The sequence below is a fragment of the Oncorhynchus gorbuscha genome, linkage group LG26, assembly GCF_021184085.1.
Source record: "Oncorhynchus gorbuscha isolate QuinsamMale2020 ecotype Even-year linkage group LG26, OgorEven_v1.0, whole genome shotgun sequence".
Lineage (NCBI taxonomy): Eukaryota > Metazoa > Chordata > Actinopteri > Salmoniformes > Salmonidae > Oncorhynchus > Oncorhynchus gorbuscha.
This window is the reverse complement of record NC_060198.1, coordinates 35,508,287-35,531,257: the sequence shown is the minus strand read 5'-3', so window position 1 is coordinate 35,531,257 and position 22,971 is coordinate 35,508,287. Positions and strand designations below refer to the sequence as shown.

The 22,971-nt window shown below is 44.2% G+C and overlaps 1 protein-coding gene across 4 annotated transcripts in view; it reads right to left on the bottom strand.

Annotated features, from left to right (window-relative positions):
• The window catches only part of LOC124015501 (mucin-17-like), a 33,453-nt gene extending 12,406 nt beyond the window's left edge, over positions 1 to 21,047 (bottom strand). Inside the window, exons 1-4 of one of the 4 annotated variants that reach the window (XM_046330738.1) lie at positions 20,757 to 21,047; positions 20,599 to 20,677; positions 4,398 to 5,108; positions 3,948 to 4,035 (exon numbers count right to left, since the gene is read on the bottom strand). In XM_046330738.1, the coding sequence (XP_046186694.1) occupies positions 3,948 to 4,035; positions 4,398 to 5,013 (704 nt within the window). In that variant the 5' untranslated portion in view covers positions 5,014 to 5,108; positions 20,599 to 20,677; positions 20,757 to 21,047. Of the gene's footprint in view, positions 1 to 3,947; positions 4,036 to 4,397; positions 5,109 to 20,598 lie in introns of all 4 variants that reach the window. The other 3 variants (XM_046330739.1, XM_046330741.1, XM_046330740.1) reach the window with 3 other exon arrangements.
• Positions 21,048 to 22,971: the final 1,924 nt, after the last annotated feature.

Sequence of the window (22,971 nt, the reverse complement as noted above, 5' to 3'; positions counted from 1 at the left end):
ATTAAGTCTATGATTTGATGAGCCTGCTGCTGCTCAGTCAGACTTCTCTGTTATCATTCAATCAAACAGCACTTTCGTGCGTTTTGCCAGCAGCTCTTCGCAAACACAGCGCTGTTTATGACTTCAAGCCTATCAGCATAATGGCTGGTGTAACCAACGTGAAATGGCTAGCTAGTTAGCAGGGTGCGCGCAAATACTGTTTCAAAGGTCACTCCCGTTTAGATTTGGAATAGTTATTCCCCTTGCGCTGCAAGGGCCGCGGCTTTTGTGGAGCGATGGGTAACGCTGCTTCGAGTGTGGCTGTGGTCGATGTGTTCCTGGTTCGAGCCCAGGTAAGGGCCAGGAGAGGGACGGAAGCTATACTGTTACACTGGCAATACTATAGTGCCTATAAGAGCATCCAATAGTCAAAGGTATATGAAATACGAATGGTAGAGAGAGAAATAGTCCTATAAATACTATATTAACTACAACTTAAAACCTCTTACCTTGGAATATTGAAGTCTCATGTTAAAAGGAACCACCAACTTTCATATATTATCATGTTCTGAGCAAGGAACTCAAATGTTAGCTTTATTACATGGCACACATTTTTACATGGCACATATTGCATATTACTTTCTTCTCCAACACTTTGTTTTTGCATTATTTAAACCAAATTGAACATGTTTCATTATTTATTTGAGGCTAAATTGATTTTATTGATGTTTTATATTAAGTTAAAATGAGTGTTAATTCAGTATTATTGTAATTGTCACCATTACAAAATAAATACAAAAAAATTGTCCGATTAAATCTGTATCGGCTTTTTTGGTCCTCCAATAATCGGTATCGGTGTTGAAAAATCAGAATCGGTCGACCTCTACCATCAAACATTGTATTTGTCAGCATACAGCAGGTATGAAAGGTGCAGTGAAATGCTTGTGCTAGCTTCCTCAACGCAGTACATTCATCAATAACAGTCAAGTCAAAATCAACAGAAGTAATAAATAAAATCTGAAATAAAATAAATAAAAATGACATCATTGGCGCCATTTTGTTGTTGGACTACATGCACACATACAGCGTGCTGATTAACATACACAGCCTCCCAGCAATACAGGCCTGCACAGCATATACGACACTAGCATACGCATGCAAGCAAACCGTCACCCAATGAGCAATGACAGGCACTGCATGATGTCATCTCAACTATTCTCAAAACACACATACCTTCCCCCACACCACCCACTGTGTCCAACACCACATAATGACTTCTTTTTCAGCATACACTAAATCAGACCCAGAGGTTTCCTGTCACAAGCTGTAGATCTAACATTATACAGGCAATCAGTATCAAACAGCAGACATGCACAGAGAGTACCAACAGCCCTACAACAGTGTTGGCTTGAGCAAATGTGTGCACACCTCATCACACAGCTAAATTGGCAAAGCAAAAACAAATGGCACACACACAAACACACATCGCGGCCAAATAGTGTTCACACCTCTACCACACCCACCAACCAGGAAGTAGTGACAGGTATTAAGTGCTACTGTAAAAGGAGAGGTGGAATACTGAGAAATCGTGTGCTGCTGCAGGCTATTCATTTCACACACATATTTTCAGCTGCCACCGACAAAGTCTGAGGTTGAACTTCAGAATCCATCTGAGATGTGTCACCAGCAGACTGGAGCTAGTGTTTGGAGGGGGTCAGAGGAGTGAGACTAAAACAGAACAAAAAGCAGAACAGTTTCAGGACAAACAGAACAGACTTGCTAAATGTCAACGGAACCAAAACAGCCATGATGCGTAGAGCTGGTACAATTATTATGGAATTGTGTAACCGACAATTCGGAGCAATATCCAGGAACAAAACTTTAACCTGTCTCCTCCCTTTCATCTACACAGATTGAAAGGGAAGAGACGGGTGACCTCAATAAGGGACCACAGCTTTCACCTGGACAATGTCATGGAAAGGTGTTCCTAATGTTTTGTATCCTATAGTTGACCCAATAGCAGTTTGTTATTTTAACATGAATTGGGTAAAGTTGGTAGCTTAATCATTTTACGAGCAAAACAGCATGGTTGGGAGAGACGTTCCAAGCGGTCAAATATTTATGACTTTTCAAATGGACACCATGTTAATGCCTTTGAGCATTTCATTTATCCATTCATGATGAGAATTTGGAATCTTGTACATAGAATTTTCTGAATTTTAAACAATGCTATGAATTGCTATTGGTCAACATTGCACATGGGGAGCTATTATCGCTGCCATGGAACGCAGGGTCATGTAGATGCATCATAATAATATGCAGAAACTTCAATGTCCAAACCTTTCAAATATATGTCTCAGTTAAAAACCATTTGTTTGTGAGACGGGAGTGTCACCAAAGCAGTGTCATATTCATTAAGTATCTCGTAGGACATTTTCAAAAATGCATTACACGCTCAAAACATTTAAAAAAATATATATATAAAAAATAAAAAATAAAAATTGCAATTAAGACGACCATGGCCATTTGCATGACATTTAGCCTACTGGTTATTCTATAATTGTCACAGCCATAATGATGTGATTCAGTCAAATTAGATTTGGGCCATTTGTAGCTGTAGGATCGTAAAAAAAACGCTATATATTTGCGTTCCAATCTTTTCTGTCTGATAACAAAATCTCCTAAAGAGTGAACTTTAATAAATTGAGGGACAAAATGAGTATTGTGTGTGAGAGTCAGCGGTCTCAGTGAGCAGGGAGGCAGGCGGTGTCTGATATCCCAGAACGTATCCACTCTGCACTCATACACTCATCTGATACAGACATGCATTAAAAAGAGGGAGCAGGAAGGGAAAGGGCTAAATCTAATTACAGCAGAGATTTATGACCCTGTCACAGTCTGTTACCCCTCCAGTGCAGGCTGGCAGGGTACACAATGCTCACTGCACCCATCAGCCTCCAAGCCATCTCCCACAGCCATATGCTGCACAACGCAAAGTTCACTGTTGTGTTCCGTAATGCATGGATTCAATTCCTCACTTACCTCATAGTTTAACTTCACCAGAGATTGTCGCACTCGCAAAAACAAAAAGCAGCTAAAATCGCTATTTGTTGACTGGTATGCACTCGCTAGATCCTGTTAGATTGTTGGAAGGGGAGCTATGAAAAGTAAGGAACTATGAAAGTAAGAGACCACAGTTCCCTTGGTACACAAACAACACAGAAGGGGAAAGGGGGGTTGGGCAGGGGGAGTGAGGGCCTATTCAAAGAACAGCCAGACACCTTAGGACATCCCTGGTCATCCCCCCTCTTCACAGACAAAAGGCTTGTTGAGCCACCTCACCACAGCCCATGACTCTCTGGTGTTGCTCCCTGGGGTTACGCGTGTCTCTGCTGGAACGCCACACAGCGTGACTCAGGTACTGTCTGGGCCTAATCTGACCTGATTCTACTCACTGCCAAACAGAGGTCCAAAACAGCCTGGTCTGTCTCCTGGAGTTGGTTATTATTTATTCTGAGGGGTGCAGACTAATCTCTGGATGCGATTTTGCAAACCCAAAACAGCGCTGCGAGACCTGGCTCAGAGTGACTGCTGGCCTACCTCCGAGGACTTCTTAAAGCCCCTCTCTGTGTAGGGACATTGTGCCTGTTCCTCCAGAGTGTTTTAACCAGTCCCTTTCAGTCTGCAACATTCCCAAATGAAGCAACTGGTTTCTCAGTCGCAACTGGAGCGTTACACTGAATTTATTAGAACAATTCATTACTGCTGCTGTAGTTGCACATGTATTGCACAGTGAATTGAAGTCAGCATCAAACAAAAGGCTGCCCAGCTAGGTAGACAGATAATCAGCTTTTGCCTGGAGGAAGCTTGAAGTGAGGACCAATTACTGCCTACTATGTTGTTATCTACACACTCACAGTCTCTCCCCAGGGGAGGGGCTACGAGCTCTACACCAATGGTTGGCCTACCTGGTTGTCTTGGAAACAGGGGGCCTATCAGGCTTGGGAGCAGCGGCAGTGCTGGGCTTGGTGGTAGCTGCAGAGACAGGCCGGGGAGCTGGGGAGATGAGATATGGGAAGGTGAGGAAGAGAGGGAAGGACAAAGAGATAGATATACAACATGAGTAAGATTATTTCACTTGAAAGACGCAGCCAATGATTTACGTCATAACATTTATTTCATGAGGAACCAGGCCAATGTATTTCTATATTTATTGCAGTCATTCCAGCGTGTTATACATCTTCAGCTGAATAAATCTGGATGTGCTGTATGCCAACATTCACAGTACAATGTCATACTTTGCCTCAGGGAAAATGTACATTTGCTGTGTACAGAAGACAATTGGCAACTGATGACAAATGCAAAGCTTCACGTAGCTTTCAGTGAGTGAAAATGACTGGTCCTAAATGTTAGCCTACCTGTGGGCTTCTTAGCAGCGGTGGCTTTGACACCATTAGTTGGCGCGGCAGGTGTCTTCTTTGCTGCTGTTCCTGTGGTGGCCTTCACCCCGTTGGTGGCAGCAGGAGCCGAGGCAGGGCGGGTGGTGCCCGCTGGCTTCTTCTCACCAACCTTGGCGGTGGTCTTAGTGGTAGGGGCAACGGCTGTGCCTACGGGCCTCTTGGGCGTAGTCTTCTCTGGGGCACCAGTGGTGGTCTTCTTGGCCACTCCGTTGGCATGTGGCTTGGAAACCCCATTGGTCAGTCGGCTCTGGGCGGTGTTGGGTCGAGACCCTGGTCCGGTCGTGGTCTTAATTGTGGTGGTGGTCCCAGGCTTCGTCTTAGCAGCGGGGGCCTTGGTCTTGGCTTTTGGGTCTGCTGTGGCCTTGCTGTTCCCCATCTTGGTGGGGGCCACCTGGGCTGGCTCTGGTTGAGGCTCACCCTGCCCAATCTCTCCCTGCTGGCCAACTCCCTCAGTCTGTGGTGCCGGCGCAGCCTGGTTAGGCTCCTCTCCCATCGCAACTGACTCGTTTACCGGATCGGCATCCAGTGCTTCCATTGGCTCCATCGCTGCCGTGGCAACCCCATCCGGTTTCATCTCCCTTCAGTCCTGGCTGTCCGTCTCTACAGAGGAGGGCTGGAGAGCTTGAGACTGAAGATGGTAACTGCACTCAGGCGATGGTGGAGTCTGATCTGGCAAAGAGAAGAGAATAGTATCGTCAGGCTGTAACAAGACTGGACATGCATGACACTAAGCCTTCATATCAGCAGACAGGCCACAGAGGGATCAGATAAAGACTTTCCTACAGACAGATATACAGACAAACCCCACATACAGCGTACGCCGAAATATTGTTTTGAATGTAGAGAAAACATGTTTAAGGTCAATGATCCTAACAGATTAGGAGCAGACAGAACAGGGTGTGCCATTCTGCAGAGAGCTTCATTGCTAAACAACCCTGGAGGGAACTCACACACACACACTATACGTGTGACAATATATTCTGGGGGGAAGAGATAGGGGACAACTATATTAAAAAAAAATGTAGACACATTCTGTTCTAAGTACAAACTAAAGGCAAAACAGAGCTAGCAAATCTTGTTTTTAAACATTAACAAGCCAGAGAATGCACTGGAGTGTATTATATCCTAGGTCTACATACAGAAGCAGCATCAGACCCACTAGTTTGGAAGACAAGCCATCCTTCAACTGAAGCGAGGGGAAATCGCAAAAATCCCTTCCACTCCTAACAAACAGAGTCAGAAGGAGCTCTCTCTACAACATGCTCTAGTTCATCAGACAAGACCGCAAAGCTAAGGAACCACACGCCACTCAGATGTGGTGAACCAAACCACTCACAAGGAGATGTAAAGGAAAAGACATGCAGGTCAACAATGCCATAAGAACTGACTAGCAGGCAGTCGCACTGGGGAAGTAGCATAAACAGATGCTTTGCCGTCAGGGTGGAGAGCTAAGACATGAAGTGTGGAGCAGAGGCCTAATAACAGGGAGACGTAGAGAGTCAGTAGTCTGACAGGACAGGAGACTTGGCTCCACGGTGAAGCAACACCGAGGTAGAGAAAGTGGCTTGGTCTGAGGAGCATGGGAACAGGAGGGGATACAGTCTGCAAAGCTTGGAACGACTCTAGAAGGCCTCTCCACTTCCTCTCAGCCCCTCTTCTCCCCCATACCCATATCTGCTGCTCCCCCCCTTTCTCGAGGAGAGAGTCAGTCTTTATACTGTCAGCTTCCTGGAACCACTCCCCACACAGCCCCCGTTTCTCTCTGCTCTCATCTCTTACTCATCCTCTAAAACTAAATACATTACTGTGCTTTCCTTCGTTCCCCTGCCAAACCTCCCATTTTCTCCTTTTCCTCAACTTCCCCCACCCTCGCACTCTCTCTACCCCTCTGTTCTCTGTTTGCGTTCGCACAGATGGCATGAGCAGCTGAGCAAGGCCAGAGGGTAAGAGAGAGAGAGGGAGAAGGAGAGAGATAAAAAGCCCTCGGGGAGAAGTCCATACCGCAAGTAGCACACACACACACACACAGTGACAGACAACAGAGTGGCAGTGAGAGGGGGAGGAGAGAGCCCTGCCAGAGCACACAGGGCAATCAGATTAATTGAGTGACACACCAGTCACATTTGGAGTGAGGTGTCTGTTGGATGCAAGTGAAAGCAACAGCAACCGTGCTTCACACATGTACATGTTAAGCTCAGCCCAACAGAGATGCTCTGTTCAAGAACCAGGTCCTCACACCATGCTGCTCTGCCTATAACAGAGCTCTACACTAACATCAGACGCCTGCCCTTTTCTCCAACCCTTCAAAAAGAAAACCAACAACAAAATCCAACTCCAGATTGACACCAGGGACTCGCATGTCAATAGCCCTGACAACTCAACTAGGGAAAAAAATCTAGTCAAATCCAATCGGTGCCTTTCTCCCTCTACCTCCCCATCTTGTGTTTTGAACGGTTCCATTCCTGCAGTTTCTGAACAGCCAGACTGTGCTTTTCCCAGCTCTGCTCTGTTGTGGTGATAAATCTCCAGCCCTCAGCCAGAGGAACACTGCTCTGCTCTATTTCCTCCAGTTGGGAAATTACACAGGTCTAGTCTAAGGCCCTCGCCCCGTCTACATCACCCTATGTAGTAAGGAACATACAACTACGCCCAATGATACATGTGTTGGCACTGGCAATATTTTGACACTTTGGACAACCATGCAATGTTGTAGTTGTCTTTGGTGAAATATCTTTGGACGGTCTTTGCAGTCATATGCTTGATTAGAGATGGATGGCATTAGGATTCCCTGTTCATAAAACATCTCAAGCGGATTCTCCACAGATGGTAGTGTGTTAGATATACATTGTTCATTGGAGTGGGATATCAGAAGCTGTCGGCTGCTAAACGGCTACAGGATGTGGGTTGCAGCCTAGATAGAAGATGACAAGGGTCATCCAGCTGCATCACAACCCCAAGGACGCTCGCCACCCCCCAAGAGGAGAGGAACAACTTCCTGTCCATGTCTGGAGAACTCATTGTTATTTAGGGAAGCAATAAAGAGAGGAAGAGGAGTACAGACATTTGTTGTTACTATCATGTAGAGTTGCATGTTTTTATTTATACATCGTTAGCTTAGGTTCAGAAAGATAAATAAGTTAGCGTTTTTTATTTATTTTAAATGTCCTTTGGACAGTGATGGTTTCGATATCAAATCAAATTTATTTATATAGCCCTTCGTACATCAGCTGATATCTCAAAGTGCTGTACAGAAACCCAGCCTAAAACCCCAAACAGCAAACAATGCAGGTGTAAATCTTCCCAAACAGCGGCTCCATCTTATCAAACTGCATCTCACATAACATTCTCGACAAGCCTCACCGATGAGCAACACAGATATAGAGAACACACACACACACGTCATTAAAATACTACGCATACACACCACCAAGGGCAGGGGTTCACGGTCATGTCAAGGAGAAACCAAACAATAGGATGAACGTGCACACACACACACACACACACACACACACACACACACACACACACACACACACACACGCACCGTTATCTCATTATTGTTAATCAATCATAGACAAGACGCTTAATGCCCTTCGGCAGCTGATGATAGAACACCAGCTGGGCAAAGTACGATCATCCTCCAAGAGCCATATTCAATGTAAACTAACCTGCCTCCGTGTGTCTCAGACACCGCAGACACATACAGGCCTATACTGATATCTGGCAGGCCTCCAGCAGCACTGGGAGATCCCAGCTTTTCTGATTGTCTAGACATGTGTTTGAGGAGCCCACAGAATTTTTATTTACCTAGGCAAGTCAGTTCAAGGACAAATTCGTATTTACAATGACAGCCTACACCGGCCAAACCCGGACGACGCTGGGCAAATTGTGCACCGCTATATGGGACTCCCAATCAGGTCATGAGCACATATTCTAACGGTAATCACCCCTTTGACATTTTAAAACACTGTGCAGGCTCCGTGTGTACACCTATACAAGCATGTGCATGTGTATGGCTGTGTTTTGGGGCATTAGGTCAATTTGTTTGATAAAACAGTCAACAAAAACCTATTGGCGTAAATGATACATGTTCAATTCCCAATGAAAGTCCCCAGCAGGAGTGGGTGGGCTAAACGCTAAGTTAATGTCGTCTCTCCTGGTGGCCAGTGTGTGCATGTCTAATCAGGGCCTCCCTTTGCCAGGAACAAGAGCCTGGCTACTGAAAATCACAGCGGTCAACGGCACTTATGAACAGCTAGCAATGGCAACAGTCACCGCAATAGTAGTACACTGCTGTGTGTACATACATTCTCTGTGTCTGCATGTCCCCCAGGGTCAGCTGTAAATAGCTGTCAATGGGAGGATTGTAGCGGAAGGAAGCCGGGGCAAGCGAACAGGAGATCAGTTTGGTGTACTTCTCCTAACGCTCCCGTAACCTTCCCTTAATGCCTGAATGATAGAATTGATAACCGTGGCACCAGAGAGAGAGGATTCAAGAGTTAACGGTCGGGAGTCTGGTTTGAAGAGGCCAGTTTAACGGCCTCTGAACCCATCAACACACATTCATCACCACATGCTGCCAACACTGGGATCCGGTGTCTTTACTCCTCGGCCAGTGTTAAGACACCCTGGTGCCTGTGTCGACAGAACATCTCTCAGTTTAATGTTGAGACTGTGTGGCGTCTTCATCTAGAAACCACTGCTCTTATTCAACACCGCTGAAGTAAGTTCCACAAGGTTTATGTTCCACGCAAACATGTTCATTTCAGTTAAAAGATTTGAAATTAACATTCCAATAGGTTACAGTGAACGTTAATGTTTGAGGCACCACGCGCTGGCATAGAGCCAGAGGTAAACTCTAAAAACAGACACCCTGCAGCATTCCACATTTCCTCTGAGGGAGGACAGGCATACACACCAGACATGGTGCGTTGAGGATCAGAACACATGAAACATTCTGTTGAACGATGCAGCAGAGTCCACAAGCAAGTCTGGGGAATTGAAACAGTCGCAGCTGAAACCAGAATGGGTGGTACTACCAGTCTTAGACAAGATACACAAAGAATAAAAGGTTAGACCCATGGCAAAAACTTCATTTGGGGTTGGTGCAGATGGTTCCGATACAAAAGAAGAGAAGGGAAACAGAGGAGTGCTAGAGGGCGCTACAGAGGGCCGAAAACAGAAACTAACAGCACCGCCTCCAAAAGCTACAACCCCCCCATTAATACGCTCCATCATGTATCATCTCAGAGGGAAATCTTGGCACTAAACCCTGAACAGCTGCTGTGCCTTACTAATATCATTCATTTCAAAGTACAATTAATACATTGTAGAGAATGATAAATCTGCAAGTGTGATTAAAAGTAATTCAGGATCTTACAATAGATCACATCCAAAAATACATGCTTTCCAAGGCTTTCAAGAGACGTCATGAGCATCATCATCATCATCATAAAAGCATTACATAACACCATACCCATCATCATAGTCCCTTTCAGCGACTACCGTACACACCAGTTCATCTCTCCACTCAATCAGCAGGATGCTTTCCCTGCATGGTACCGTCCCTCTCTCTGCTTTAACAGAAACCATTATACACTTCTGTAGCCTTGGGGCGGCTATCTACAAGAACCCAAGAGACTGAGGGACTGATTGTTGCTGTGCGCTGCCCAGCTAAGAAAGGAGAGCACAAAAGACAAATGACACTGTCCCAGCTGAGTCAGTGTGCTGCCTTCATCACCCTGACACTAATCGTGGCTCGCACATTCCCAAACAGGCCCGGCCAAAGGTCCGGAAGCCGACCCATGCCCCACACACAAACAAACCTTTCCAAACAAAGTTGACTCCTCTCCACGGAATTCCTTCCCTGAACACGGTGTAGGAGGGAGACGAGATGGGATTGTGAGGCCCTTCTCGGACGGTGACGTCAGGACATGCCCGACAAATGAGGCTGTGGACACAACTCCCCAGACAGGATCCAAATCAGCTGCTTTCTGCTCTGTCTCCTGGGCTATAGCCTACAATGCACCATGGTTTCAACCTTATCATTTCTATTGACAACTCAATGGTCTTGGTAACAGACATTGGACAAAATAAACTCAGTTCAGGAATATGCTTTTCTCTTGTTCACTGGTCTGCTACCTGTGTCAGTCAAGGCAACATCTTGTGTGACAGACACCTGAATCACAGAACCATGTGACGTGACAGACTAGTCCCTGTGCTCTAAAGAAGTTTAGTAGGAGCCAAAAGCAGATTTAGAGTCTGTACCTCTATGGCACGACTGGTAGAGACTTCAAATGAGAGAAGGGTACAATCTACATCACATGCCTTTGCTCCCGGACCCATCAAGTGATTATGCTGGTCCCAAACACACACACTACCCCCACTTTACCAGCGTGCGTCACCCATCTCCCAGACTCAGGAGACTCGCCCCCCCGGGGACAGGGAGATTAACACATGACAGAGCTTGTTAACCCTGAACAAAGAGATTTGCTAATCCTGTACGATCAGGCCGACTGTCCTCCAGCGCCGGCCCAGAGACTACCCACAGAGAGAGAGAGAGAGAGAGAGAGCGCCCAGGACAGAGGCCTAGTGTGTCCCAGAAACCAAACAAAAAGACCTGGCTCCATCACAATGGAGAGACGGAGCCGACAACAAACAAGGTCCCAACAGCGCACGGTCTACCTACAGTAGACCACTGAGAGGAACAGCGGGGTGATGGTGATCTTGACCATGCCGATATTGATCGTGGGGGAGAAAGTGAGGATGTGGGCTACTCAGACGGTGAGAAGCGTCAGTGCATTAGAGGCAGACAGGGACCTGTTCCACTAATGGGGTCCCTTGCCTGGGGGTTACCCACCAGTGAGGCTGGTGTGGAGGGACTGAAGGAGAGGGTAATGTGTCACTTGAAGAGCAGGTCCTTCTCCATAAATGGGCAGTGTCCCCACTGACAGACTCCACTCAGGGGGTAAATGACATTAGGCCAGATAGAGCCATCTGGTGGGTTGGATCGATGACACCAGACAGGACGGAGAGGAACAAGGCAGGCATCTGGATGGGACAGCAAAACATACCCTTGAGGCTCCAGCTCTCTAGCAGCCACTCACTACTGGAACTGACTCTGGCCATAAGAGGATTATGTCCTCCTGTTTGAAGCAGAGAAGGCACGTTCCAGATGGAATCTGATCCCTCGTAGGTTGTCAACACCACCAGGGCTAACCCGGGGCTTTTCAACAAAATAACAGCTGGGCTAACACCACATAAAACTCTACCTAGCCTTTACCCAGAAATTGACATGGCATTTGGGCCTTGGGTCAAAAGGCTTCTTAAATAGAAATTACAGGACAATAGCATTTCAAATGACTCAAAACATCTGACAAATCTCCCCCTGGACAACTCTCATAAATGTAGCCATAATTCTATCATCGGGAACTTTTGGCATCCATATCATGCCAGACTGGCCCATGGTGTAGACAGGCTGCCACAGCACTGACATAATGCTGAATGCATTGGGCATTTACTTTTGTCATGCACAAAGTAGATATCCTAACAGACTTGCCAAAACTATAGTTTGTTTACAAGAAATTTGTGGAGTAGTTGAAAAATGAGTTTGAATGACTCCAACCTAAGTGTATGTAAACTTCCGACTTCTGTAATTTATTGGACGTGATTTGGAAAGGCACACCTGTCTATATAAAGGTCAGAGCAAAAACCAGAGGAATTGTCCGTTGAGGTCCGAGACAGGATTGTGTCGAGGCACAGATCTGCAGAAGGGTACCAGAAAATGTCTGAAGCATTGAAGGTCCAAGAACAGTGGCCTCAATCATTCTTAATAAATAGAGAAAGTTTGGAACCACCAAACTGAGCAATCGGGAGAGAAGGGCCTTGGTCAGGAAGAACCCAATGGTCGCTCTGACAGAGTTCCAGATTTACTCTGTGGAGATGGTTGCACTTCTGGAAGGTTCTCCCATCTCTGCAGCACTCCACCAATCACGCTGTTATGGTAGAGTGGCCAGACAGAAGCCACTCCTCAGTAAAAGGCACGACAGCCCACTTGGAGTTTGGCAGAAGGCACCTAAAGGACACTCAGACCATGTGAAACAAGATTCTCTGGTCTGATGAAACCAAGATTGAAATCTTTGGCCTGAACACCAAGCGTCACATCTGGAGGAAACCTGGGACCATCCCTATGGTGAAGCATGGTGGTGGCAGCAGCATGCTGTGGGGATGTTTTTCAGCGGCAGGGACTGGAAGACTTGTTAGTATCGAGGGAAAGATGGAGCAAAGTACAGAGAGATCCTTGATGAAAACATGCTACAGAGCTCTCAGGACGTCAGCCTGGGGCGAAGGTTCACCTTCCAACAGGACAACAACCCTAAGCACACAGCCTTGAACTAGATTTAACATTTCTTTGAGACACCTGAAAATAGCTGTGCAGCAATGCTCCCTATCCAACCTGAGAGCTTGAGAGGATCTGCAGAGAAGAATGGGAGAAACTACCCAAATACAGGTGTGCCTAGCTTGTAGCGTCATACCCAAGACTAGAGGTAGTAATCGCTGCCAAAGGTGCTTCAACAAAGTACCTAGTAAAGGGTCTGAATACCTATGTAAATGTGATATTTAATAAATTAGCAAACATTTCTATAAACCCGTTTTGTGGGGGGAAATAACGATTTAATCGTTATTTCTTAACAGCCTAGAATAAGGCTGTTAAGAAAAGTGGGAAAAGTCAAGGAGTCTGAATACTTTCCTAATGCACTGTGTCAGCTACAGGTGGCAGAATGATGCTCAATCACTAGAAACTAGTGATGCACCGATGACATTTCTGACCGATATCCATGATTTTCCTTGCCAAAAGAAAAAGATACTTAAAATGTTCGCAGCCTTAAACATTCTAGTACAGTTAAATAGTTAACACACACAGGGTCTCAGGCACTGCATCTCAGTGCAAGTGGCGTCACTACAGTCCCTGGTTCAAATCCAGGCTATATCGCATCTGGTCGTGATTGGGAGTCCCATAGGGTGGCGCACAATTGGCCCAGCATCGTCCGGGTTTGGACGGGGTAGGCCGTCATTGTAAATAACAATGTGTTCTTAACCGACTTGCCTAAGTTAAATAAAAGGTTACACACACCAAAAAGTTAATTTGTTTGTTGGCATTTAGGTAAGTCCCGATTACCAGTAGAACATCTTTCACTAACTTGCTGTGCTGTTTCGTTGTTCAGTCGTTTCATTCTCAACCAGGATTCCTATGGAACGCTGTTTAAGTCTTTGCATGCCAAAAATGTTGCGTCAAATAACACCATTTAACGTGTCAAATAAGCTTTTTGACCAATCAGGACCTGAATATGACTGCACGTTTAACATGTTAATACATTTTTTACGTAATTATTACACTATCACTCATATTTCACAACGATTCATCGATACGTATGCTACGATGTTGGTAAAGTTGTTTCGCGCACATACAGTGCTGGCATTAAAAAAGCTAGCTAACTCATGGATGCAAACATGTTCTTCCCCAAAAACATTGCAAAATGACAAACTATATAGCTAGGTGTCATCATCTAAAATAACCCTAATTTATAAGACAGTTCATAATGATTAATGGGGGTCCAACCCATCTATGTGAAGCTAGCCACAATAAGGATTAGCCACAAGTGGACTTTGCGTTAGCCTTTGAAATAAGGGTCATTGACAACGATGCAAATGAATACAAATAGTAGAATTACGCCGTTATTGAACAGATCGTGCTAATGTTGGAATGTTATATAAATTCAACAAAAGACCACGTTAATTTTACAAAAATCTGTTGAAATCACACTGGATGGATTATACTTTAGAATTGCATTGGGAGCATACTTATTTCACTGTACAGCCTTACCCCATGTCATTGATTCACAATCCATAGGTATCAGCCTACCCAGTGACACCGAGAGAATATTAGGGTCGTAGCTGGGGGACTCTGAAAAAACTGAATTGAGCCACATTCATTGACAACCTGTGTGTATTGAACACTATTTCTGTGGTAAAACAATACTGCGTGGAAGTTTGAGTCTGATAACTCTGAGGACGACTTTGGGAAAAAGTATCTTGGGTGTTGAGTAGACTGATACCCCAATCCTTAGGTAAAGCTGTACAGTGCAACATGAATGTCAATACACACAATAGGCTGACTGGGGAGGTGATTTCTCACAGTCCCGCGATAAGAGATACAATGCTAAAATTTGCATAAACTCTTCAATTGTGTTCTGTGGGTGTCTCCGAGTAGACTGACAACCTATTTCATTGATTCACATTCCAACCTTGTTTAACATTATGTAGTCTAAATATGGCATGATTCCACTAATTGTAACCTCATGCATCACTTTCAAAATAGGTACTTTTTTTCGAAGGCAAACCGCAAATTCTGCCATTGTGCCTAATCCATATTGTGGCTAGCTTCACTAGCCAGATTAAGCTAGCTGGCCGTTTATAACCCCGTTGCCCAAAGCTAACGTTAAGTAGCTGGCTAGCTATTTATTTTCATGAACTGAAGTTCAATTTGCGAACAAGTGGCTACCTAGCTAATACTTACAAGGATTCCTAAATCATTGCTAAGAACAATGAAAATGACTGCAGTTTCTAATGGTCATTGTTCAGGCTGGTTGTATTGGTGCTAGCTAGGTACCAAGCTAAAGCCAGCAAGCTACCCCAGAAGTTGCGGTCTAACAAATAATGCTTTATTACCAACGCGGTATTGTAAACACATCCTTCTTGGCCGGTATACATTCTTGTTCAGCTTTGACAGCGCTACTGATAGTAGTGGTGGCGCTTGGTTTGCACGTGCAAATTCAGAACACACAACATTTTATAATAGAACTGTGTTATTTGACCTGCAAAGACCCAAATGGCGTTCCATATTATGTCATACCAGTGACGCTATTACGGTGTAACTCCGATAGGGCAACATCTAAAAAAATAGCGCAATTGGTAGTGTGTCCCGGTGCTCAACCAGTCAGTGAAAGCCAACATCACCCACGATAGAGAACGGTTGATTGTCAAGGGCAATGAATTTCATTATAATGGATTTGGCCTTTGAGTTTACTCTTTCAAATGACTGCTCGATCCACAGCAGACATTGTGGGCTAGGTTAGGAATGTTGTGTTGTGTAACATTTTATGTGGCGTCATTACGTCATGTACCTACATTATATAGGTATGCACGTCAGCTTTGACACCGATTTTGCACATCGGGCCGATACCGAGGTTGACACTTTCAACTAATATCGTCCGATTCTGATAGGTTTACCTATATATCATGCATCCCTTCTAGAAACCAGCAAGCCTTTAGTTTCTGACAGTATTAAAGATCATTTCCATGTTGAGTAGACGTTATGCCATATCGCAGCCAGTCAGCAACCCAGGCAAAATTGTGAAAGTGGTGAGGGAGGCATAGCAACAGGGTTCTGAACCATGTCCATTATCCAAGCCTCCCACTGGAAGAATTCAGAGCCTCAACACAGAAAATTAATGACTGCAGCTGCTGGCATATATACCCTCAAAACTGCGCAGCAACTGTCAGGACTGACAACTGTGATACCACTGAGGCAGCTATCTTGGCTGGACCAATGTCCGTAGCAGAATTATTGTGATGACCATTGCAAACAATGGAGTGGCACTACAGAAACCACTACTACAGTCCCAAGTCTGTGGTTAAAATAATCTCACGACTTTATTCATAAGCGATGGTGACAGAAAGTGCCAAAGGTCATACAGTTTAAGCTGAACTGTTCAGCCCACTGAGCAATAAAAGCACTAGAGACAGCGTCCAAGATGGCCGATTCATGGACCGCCAATATCCAAGGTGCATCCAGTTTAATCTGACTTCTATGTGGGGCCGTCTATGAGAATTGTCTTTCTGGGCTGGACATCAGTTAAACGGCAGTACCGACTAGAGGTCGACCGATTATGATTTTTTCAACGCAGATACCGATTAATCGGAAGATTTTTTAGAAATGTGTGTGTGTGTATATATATATATATGTGTGTGTGTGTGTATGTATATATATACACGTATACATATATACATATACACACACATTTTTGTAATAATGACAATTGCAACAATACTGAATGAACAATGAACACTTTTATTTTAACTTAATATAATACATGTGGGGTTTTGGATGGGTGTTCTTAAGGTGATTCCACAGGTTGGTGGTATTTTTTGATTTAGTCGTTGCTGACCCCATGCTTACATCTTAATCTCAAATAAGACACCTTGCTTTCCCTGGTGCCAATTCCATGTAACAGTCCCACACTGGTGCTCTGCTTTTCTCTGCCATCTGTAAAACACACACAGCTCTGAAGTGACAATGATACTGAAGAATCTGCTTAGGAGACAAATACTCAACTGTTTGAATAAAAATAGAGTTTAAGTTACCTGTGATGAATGTTGAAAACAAAAACTAATTTCTATATGCAGGAAATCCTATTTTAATAAAGGACATGGTAAGATTTGACTACCAAAGTGCGAGTCATAATTCCCATGACACCTAGCAAAATCTGAAAAGCGGTTCCTTCATTCACTTATTCCATAGGATATTTTTAGATTCACTTAAAATAAAGTCTGTGCTTTGTGTAGGCTTACACCACCTTTCCAATGTTATAACTGTGTAGATATCCATAGGACAAGGTAACTCTGATCAATATTGGCTAAATATAAGCGAAGTTCATTTTTTTTGTAGAATGGATTTATGAAAATATTTTGACAAATGTTACCTTATCCTAGTGAGATTTACATGGGTATCAAAACACCTAGGTGGTTTAAGAACGAAACACAGACCTTATTTGAAGTAGATCAAGACATTCTCTATGGAAGACATGAACGGTAAAATAACGTAGGAACCCCTTTCAAGTTCAGCCGCAAGTTATTACAGGAATTATAACACGTCAACTCTCTCTAAACCATATACCTTTGACTATTACGAACCTATTGCTGCCTACCACCCCTCAATCAGACTGCTCTATCAAATCATAGACTTACCGTAATTATAATAAACACACAGAAATACGAGCCTTCGGTCAAATCCGGAAACTGTCACCTCGAAAACATTTATTCCGTTCCGTATTCTATCTAACGGGTGGCATCCACGAGTCTAAATATTCCTGTTACATTGCACAACCTTCAATGTTGTCATAATTACGTAAAATTCTGGCATATTAGTTCGCAAAGAGCCAGGCGGCCCAAACGGTTGCATATACCCTGACTCTGCGTGCAATGAACGCAAGAGAAGTGACACAATTTCACCTGGTTAATATTGCCTGCTAACCCATATTTATTTTAGTTAAATATACAGGTTTAAAATTATATACTTGTGTATTGATTTTAATAAAGGCATTGATGTTTATGGTTAAGTACACATTGGCGCAACAACAGTCGTTGATTGATTGTTTTTTTATAAGATAACTTTAATGCTAGCTAGCAACTTACCTTGGCTTACTGCATTCGCGTTACAGGCAGGCTCCTCGTGAGGCAGGTGGTTAGAGCATTAGACTAGTTAACTGTAAGGTTGAAAGATTGGATCCCCGAGCTGACAAGGTATGAATCTGTCATTCTGCCTCGTTCCTAGGCCGTCATTGAAAATAAGAATGTGTTCTTAACTGACTTGCCTAATTAAATAAAGATGTAAATAAAAATTTGTAATTTTTTATATTTTTAAATCGGCACCCAAAAATACAGATTTCCGATTGTTATGAAATCTTGAAATCGGCCCTAATTAATCGGCCATTCCGATTAATCGGTCGACCTCTAGTACCGACGCAAGACTGTAGGTGCAGTCGAAAGCGTGCTTCCAGACCAGAACTCTGGCCCTTGGTTCAGCCTGAGGGGGATCTGGTGAGTAGGAGACCAGTCCAGGGCAGGCAGAGGACACAAATTTGGATATTTACAGTTAAGGACGTCACTGAATCAACCTATTATTAAGCCTACTACGCCCGAGGGCAACCGAGGCACAAATTACTGGAGGCATCTCCCCGACAGCCCATGGCATAGGTCAGAGGAAGGGCAGAGCAAAGAGAAGTGTCGGTCATAAAAATCACCCGAGTATGAATTCCTCATGGAACTGCATCTCTTCTGATCGCAGACATCTAAGCCCTCCTTTGGCCAACTGTTTCAGCAGGCTTACTAAAACATGTGCATGGCATTATAGGAGAGACTTAAAATAGGTGTGACAGACAATGTAATAACCAAAATGCCAGCGGAGACATATGAGAGGAGGAATCCGTTTTCAGCCTATTGTGAAAGTGGCAAGGGGAATTTGGTACCAAATGTCACAATGCTGAAACATTGGTTGAAAGTACAAAGATAACACTTTTGCTAAAACAAGATAAAGGATATTGAACACAGAAATCTGTTTTATCATTAGATTCATAGACATGATGGATATATATATATTTTTTTATGTAACAAGCCAGCAGCACTTGGGTAAAACAGGATCTGCCTTTAATTTCACATGAATGCATCAGTCCCATGTCTGAGCGTGTCTCCATCCCGCTGCCTCATTCACTTGCTTGCTTTGTGAGTCAGCCATCTCTCATTAATGCACCAGAGGGTTGACTAGCATGTTGGAGCCTCTCTAAGCCAGACAAGGCCATGCCTGAAAAGTGCTCACATTAATCACCCTGGGATGCAATTTATTCCCGAGTGGCATCGATACATCATGGCAGATCATTGCAGAATATTGACCTACCCATGCCCACTACCCCACCCTATATCACTCATTGTCATCCGATCATCAGGGGCAGTGGTTAGGCCTGTGGGCCATCTATAATGATTAACTGTAACTGTATATGGTACCTGCACGTTGAGGGTTTTGGAGACTAACGTTATTCACCCTTGTTATTTTGGAGAGAAGAGTGTCATCAAGTTGCATAACATTAACACAAGCAAAAAAATAGCTCCGAGTTAATTGCCTGAAGCCACAATGTTACCTATATGATACAGTTTGAACCAAGTGTTTTATTGCATTGAGAGTACAGTACTTGTAATGACTCACGTTCTAATAATCCTGAGAATTGGGGGAGCCTTCAAAGACCTCTCAACCTCGATTTACGCCATCCTACAAGAGTAGCCTATGCCACGTTTGCTGATTAATGCAAAAGATAACAGAATTAGCCTAAATTACCAAACACGTCGGCTGGGGGCAAAGAACGAAGCAGTTCTCAGTGAGAACACTTGGCCGCACAGAACAATAGGCTTCAACCATGGATGAAGAGCCTGAGAGAACTAAAGTTAATATAAAGAAGTGAATACGTCGAATTGCTTTTGAAAAGGCAAATATTTCACATGATTACACACCGATCCCTTCACAAAAGGAAGGCTGTTATTTTAGCCAGTTCATTCGTCGGTTAGCTAAATAGCTGGTGATCAATTTCAGCCACCACACAGGGCTGCCACCGCCCCATCACCCCCCTCCCAATTGCAATCGAATTCCGAATCTAAAACATCCTCTTTATGGCTTGAGCCGCTCACTGGCAGAAGGAAAATGCAACGATTCACTTGCTCCTATTCTCGTTCTTGTGCGACCCAACAGACTCGCGTGGATAGTTCTGCTAGCAAGTAGCCTATTTAGTTAGCTAGCATTTCAACAAAGCTTATTTGGATGGCGCGGTTTCCAATTCAAGTTGAAGTTTATGTCATGAATCTTGCCCTCAGAGGCATAACTGGGCGATTTCCGCTCCACGAGCCAGCTGCAAAGTCAAATGTGCCGTATTTTAAAGCGTGCTTTTGTCTTAAATTAAAGTTGGGCATTAGGGTTAGCAGCGTGGTTAAGATTAGGTTTAAAATCAGATTTTATGACTGTGGTTGTGCCAACTAGTGACCACTCTGCAGACCTGCCTCCAGAACAAGATCCATGACGTAAAACGCTAACCTGCGTTTGCAATAGGAAATCATGAATTGCACTTGCAATGTCGACAAAGACATTCACCCACTATATGATTTTTTCACCCATTCTACCCAGACTATCTACCAAACACTAAATATAAAAATCGAATATTTTAGGAGACGAAAAACATTTGTTAAAGCATCACACTTGCATTTTATATTTGTGATTTAAGTGTAAGTTTAGTTGCACAGCTAGCTAACATGCTAACGCTCAACCAGTCTCTACACTTACCAACGCAGTGTAGCTAGCTATAGCTTGATCTCCAGCTACGCCCAGTGTTTGACAATATCCTCCGACTCCTTTCAGTATCCTCGAATACAAAGTGTAACAAATTACAAAATGAAACCGAACAAGATGAGAAACAGGCCAAAATACAGCAGCCAGATTACCAAGAAACTTCTGTCGACCGCAGTTTCCAGAAGTGATGCGCGTCCCTTCCAAAGAAAGGAAAAGCGATTTGCAGTCCACGCACACACTCTCTACTGGCCAGGATGGATGGACAGGCAGAGAGGGTTTTACCACGGCATTGCGCGCGGGGGTGAAATTGAAAGGGATGAATAGCCAAGTAACTCGACTTTCTCCATCTCACGACCAATCACTACCCCGGCTGGGATTTATTCAAATGAGGAATGATGTCATCTCTCAAATCATCCTACTTTCTTTCTTCCCATCCTTCCCAAGTTGCACTGGTTGTCTCCCCCTTCCCGTATCCCTCTACCAGTTTCCCGCGTCCCCTCCCTCCATGCCGACTCCACGCTCATCCTGCACTCACCTCCTGCAGTTTCTTTTCAACGGCGCATTCTCTCCACACAATGGTGGCATGTTCGAGTTCTCCATTGGTTCTGGACCACTGGATGCTGAGATTTCAGCCACAAAGGGTACCACAGCATAGTCTGTCATATTTTGATTTTGTATAGGTCTACTGCCATTAGTTACTACCATATTATTCTAATATGGTAATGAAACAAACATCTTTATTAGTTGTACAGGGACTAAAGATGTCCTGCTGCACATACATAATGAATATTGATTACCACTCATGCTAATATGTGTCACAGTTAAAGAATCAGGTAATATAATCATATCCATAAACATCTTCAGAGATATTGATAACACTAGGTTTATTGCAGTGGCACATTCTTAATTGTTATGACAAGATATCTAATTGGTTGCAGACAAGCCCCCACACTGACAAGACCAAACATGTTTGACCTGTCAAAGAGGCTGTCGGGAGAATCACCAGTGCATAAAAACACCATTTTTGTCAGATTGTAACAGAGTCAGAGACATGGTGGAATCAAAGGAGGCAGAAACAAGCTGAAGAGGGAATAGAAACAGAAGTTGAAGAGCTGCCACTGTCTGTACAGTGTTTTTCCCCCAGACACAATTGTCTCCCTCGACTGATTGGGGGCGTTTTTTCATAGGCTTTGTCTGTGTGTGCCGCTCCTGTCTTCACACCAGACTTCTGAGACAGTCTCGGTGGGCATGCTGCCTGTCCGTCTACACTGCTGCTGTTCAACTCTCCCAGTGAAGCCAGAGTTGTCTACATGAGCCAGGCTTTTGTGCCAGGGTCTGCGCTGGCTAGGCAGCATTGTGCTTCACATTGTGTCACCTTCGGCTCTCACCCTATGGAATTCATCATAACACACTTCCCCAGGATGTTTACCTCGGTGAACAGTGCTTAATGGTGCGCTAACCTGTGTGGTTGTGTTGTGGTTACATTGTCACTAGGCATTGTAAAGTAGCCTCGTGCTGCTACGTATTTGTTATGCTAAGATTGATATCGCTTGTTTTGTATTCTATCATGCAATAACCAACTCCCTACAGCCTCTCTCTCAAAATTATCAGCAAAGGTAAACCCTCTGACCTACACAATTAGTTACACATGCTTGACTAACATGACTTTCAATAAACACACAAATAGACCAAAGCAGACAGAAATGTAGTGAAGGAAATGTATTGTGAAGGAAGCAGAGAAGTAGAAACATAGCAAACACACCAAAACAGAGGTACCCTCACACACACACACAAGAACTATGACGCACAGTAAAGAGAGGGAGAGGAAAAACAGAGAAAGGCAAGGAAAAGAGGGTGGGAGTCTGGGGGTCCTATACTAGGTTCGGCCTGCCAGAGATGGACGTATTGGCTTGGTGAAACAGGCACAACAAAGAGAGGACGTTTTCTTTCCACCCAGGCTGTAGTGTGCTGCAGTGGAGACAGGAAGGGGCAGGGCAGTGTACTCGCCACCTAGTTCCCCTGTTATTTATCTCATTGTTGTTTCCCCTTGGCCAGCAGCCCAGCTGGGGCAACGCAGCACAAAAGAACTGGCGCACAGTCAGTGAAACAAAGCCAAGCCTCTGGATGTTCTTGCGCTAACTTTGACAAGGAATACACACCAACACCTGCGAGCACACACACACACACACAAGCTTGAGTGCTGTTCTCATATCAGTCAAATCACACAAAGGAGGAAAGAGGGATTGTGCAAAAAAAAAGAAAAAAAAGGTAAACACCCATCTTATCCGACAGTCTATATCCTCAAAAGAAATTCACAGACACGCGTTTCTGAAATGGACTTAGAATATAGGATGTAAACATTACAAC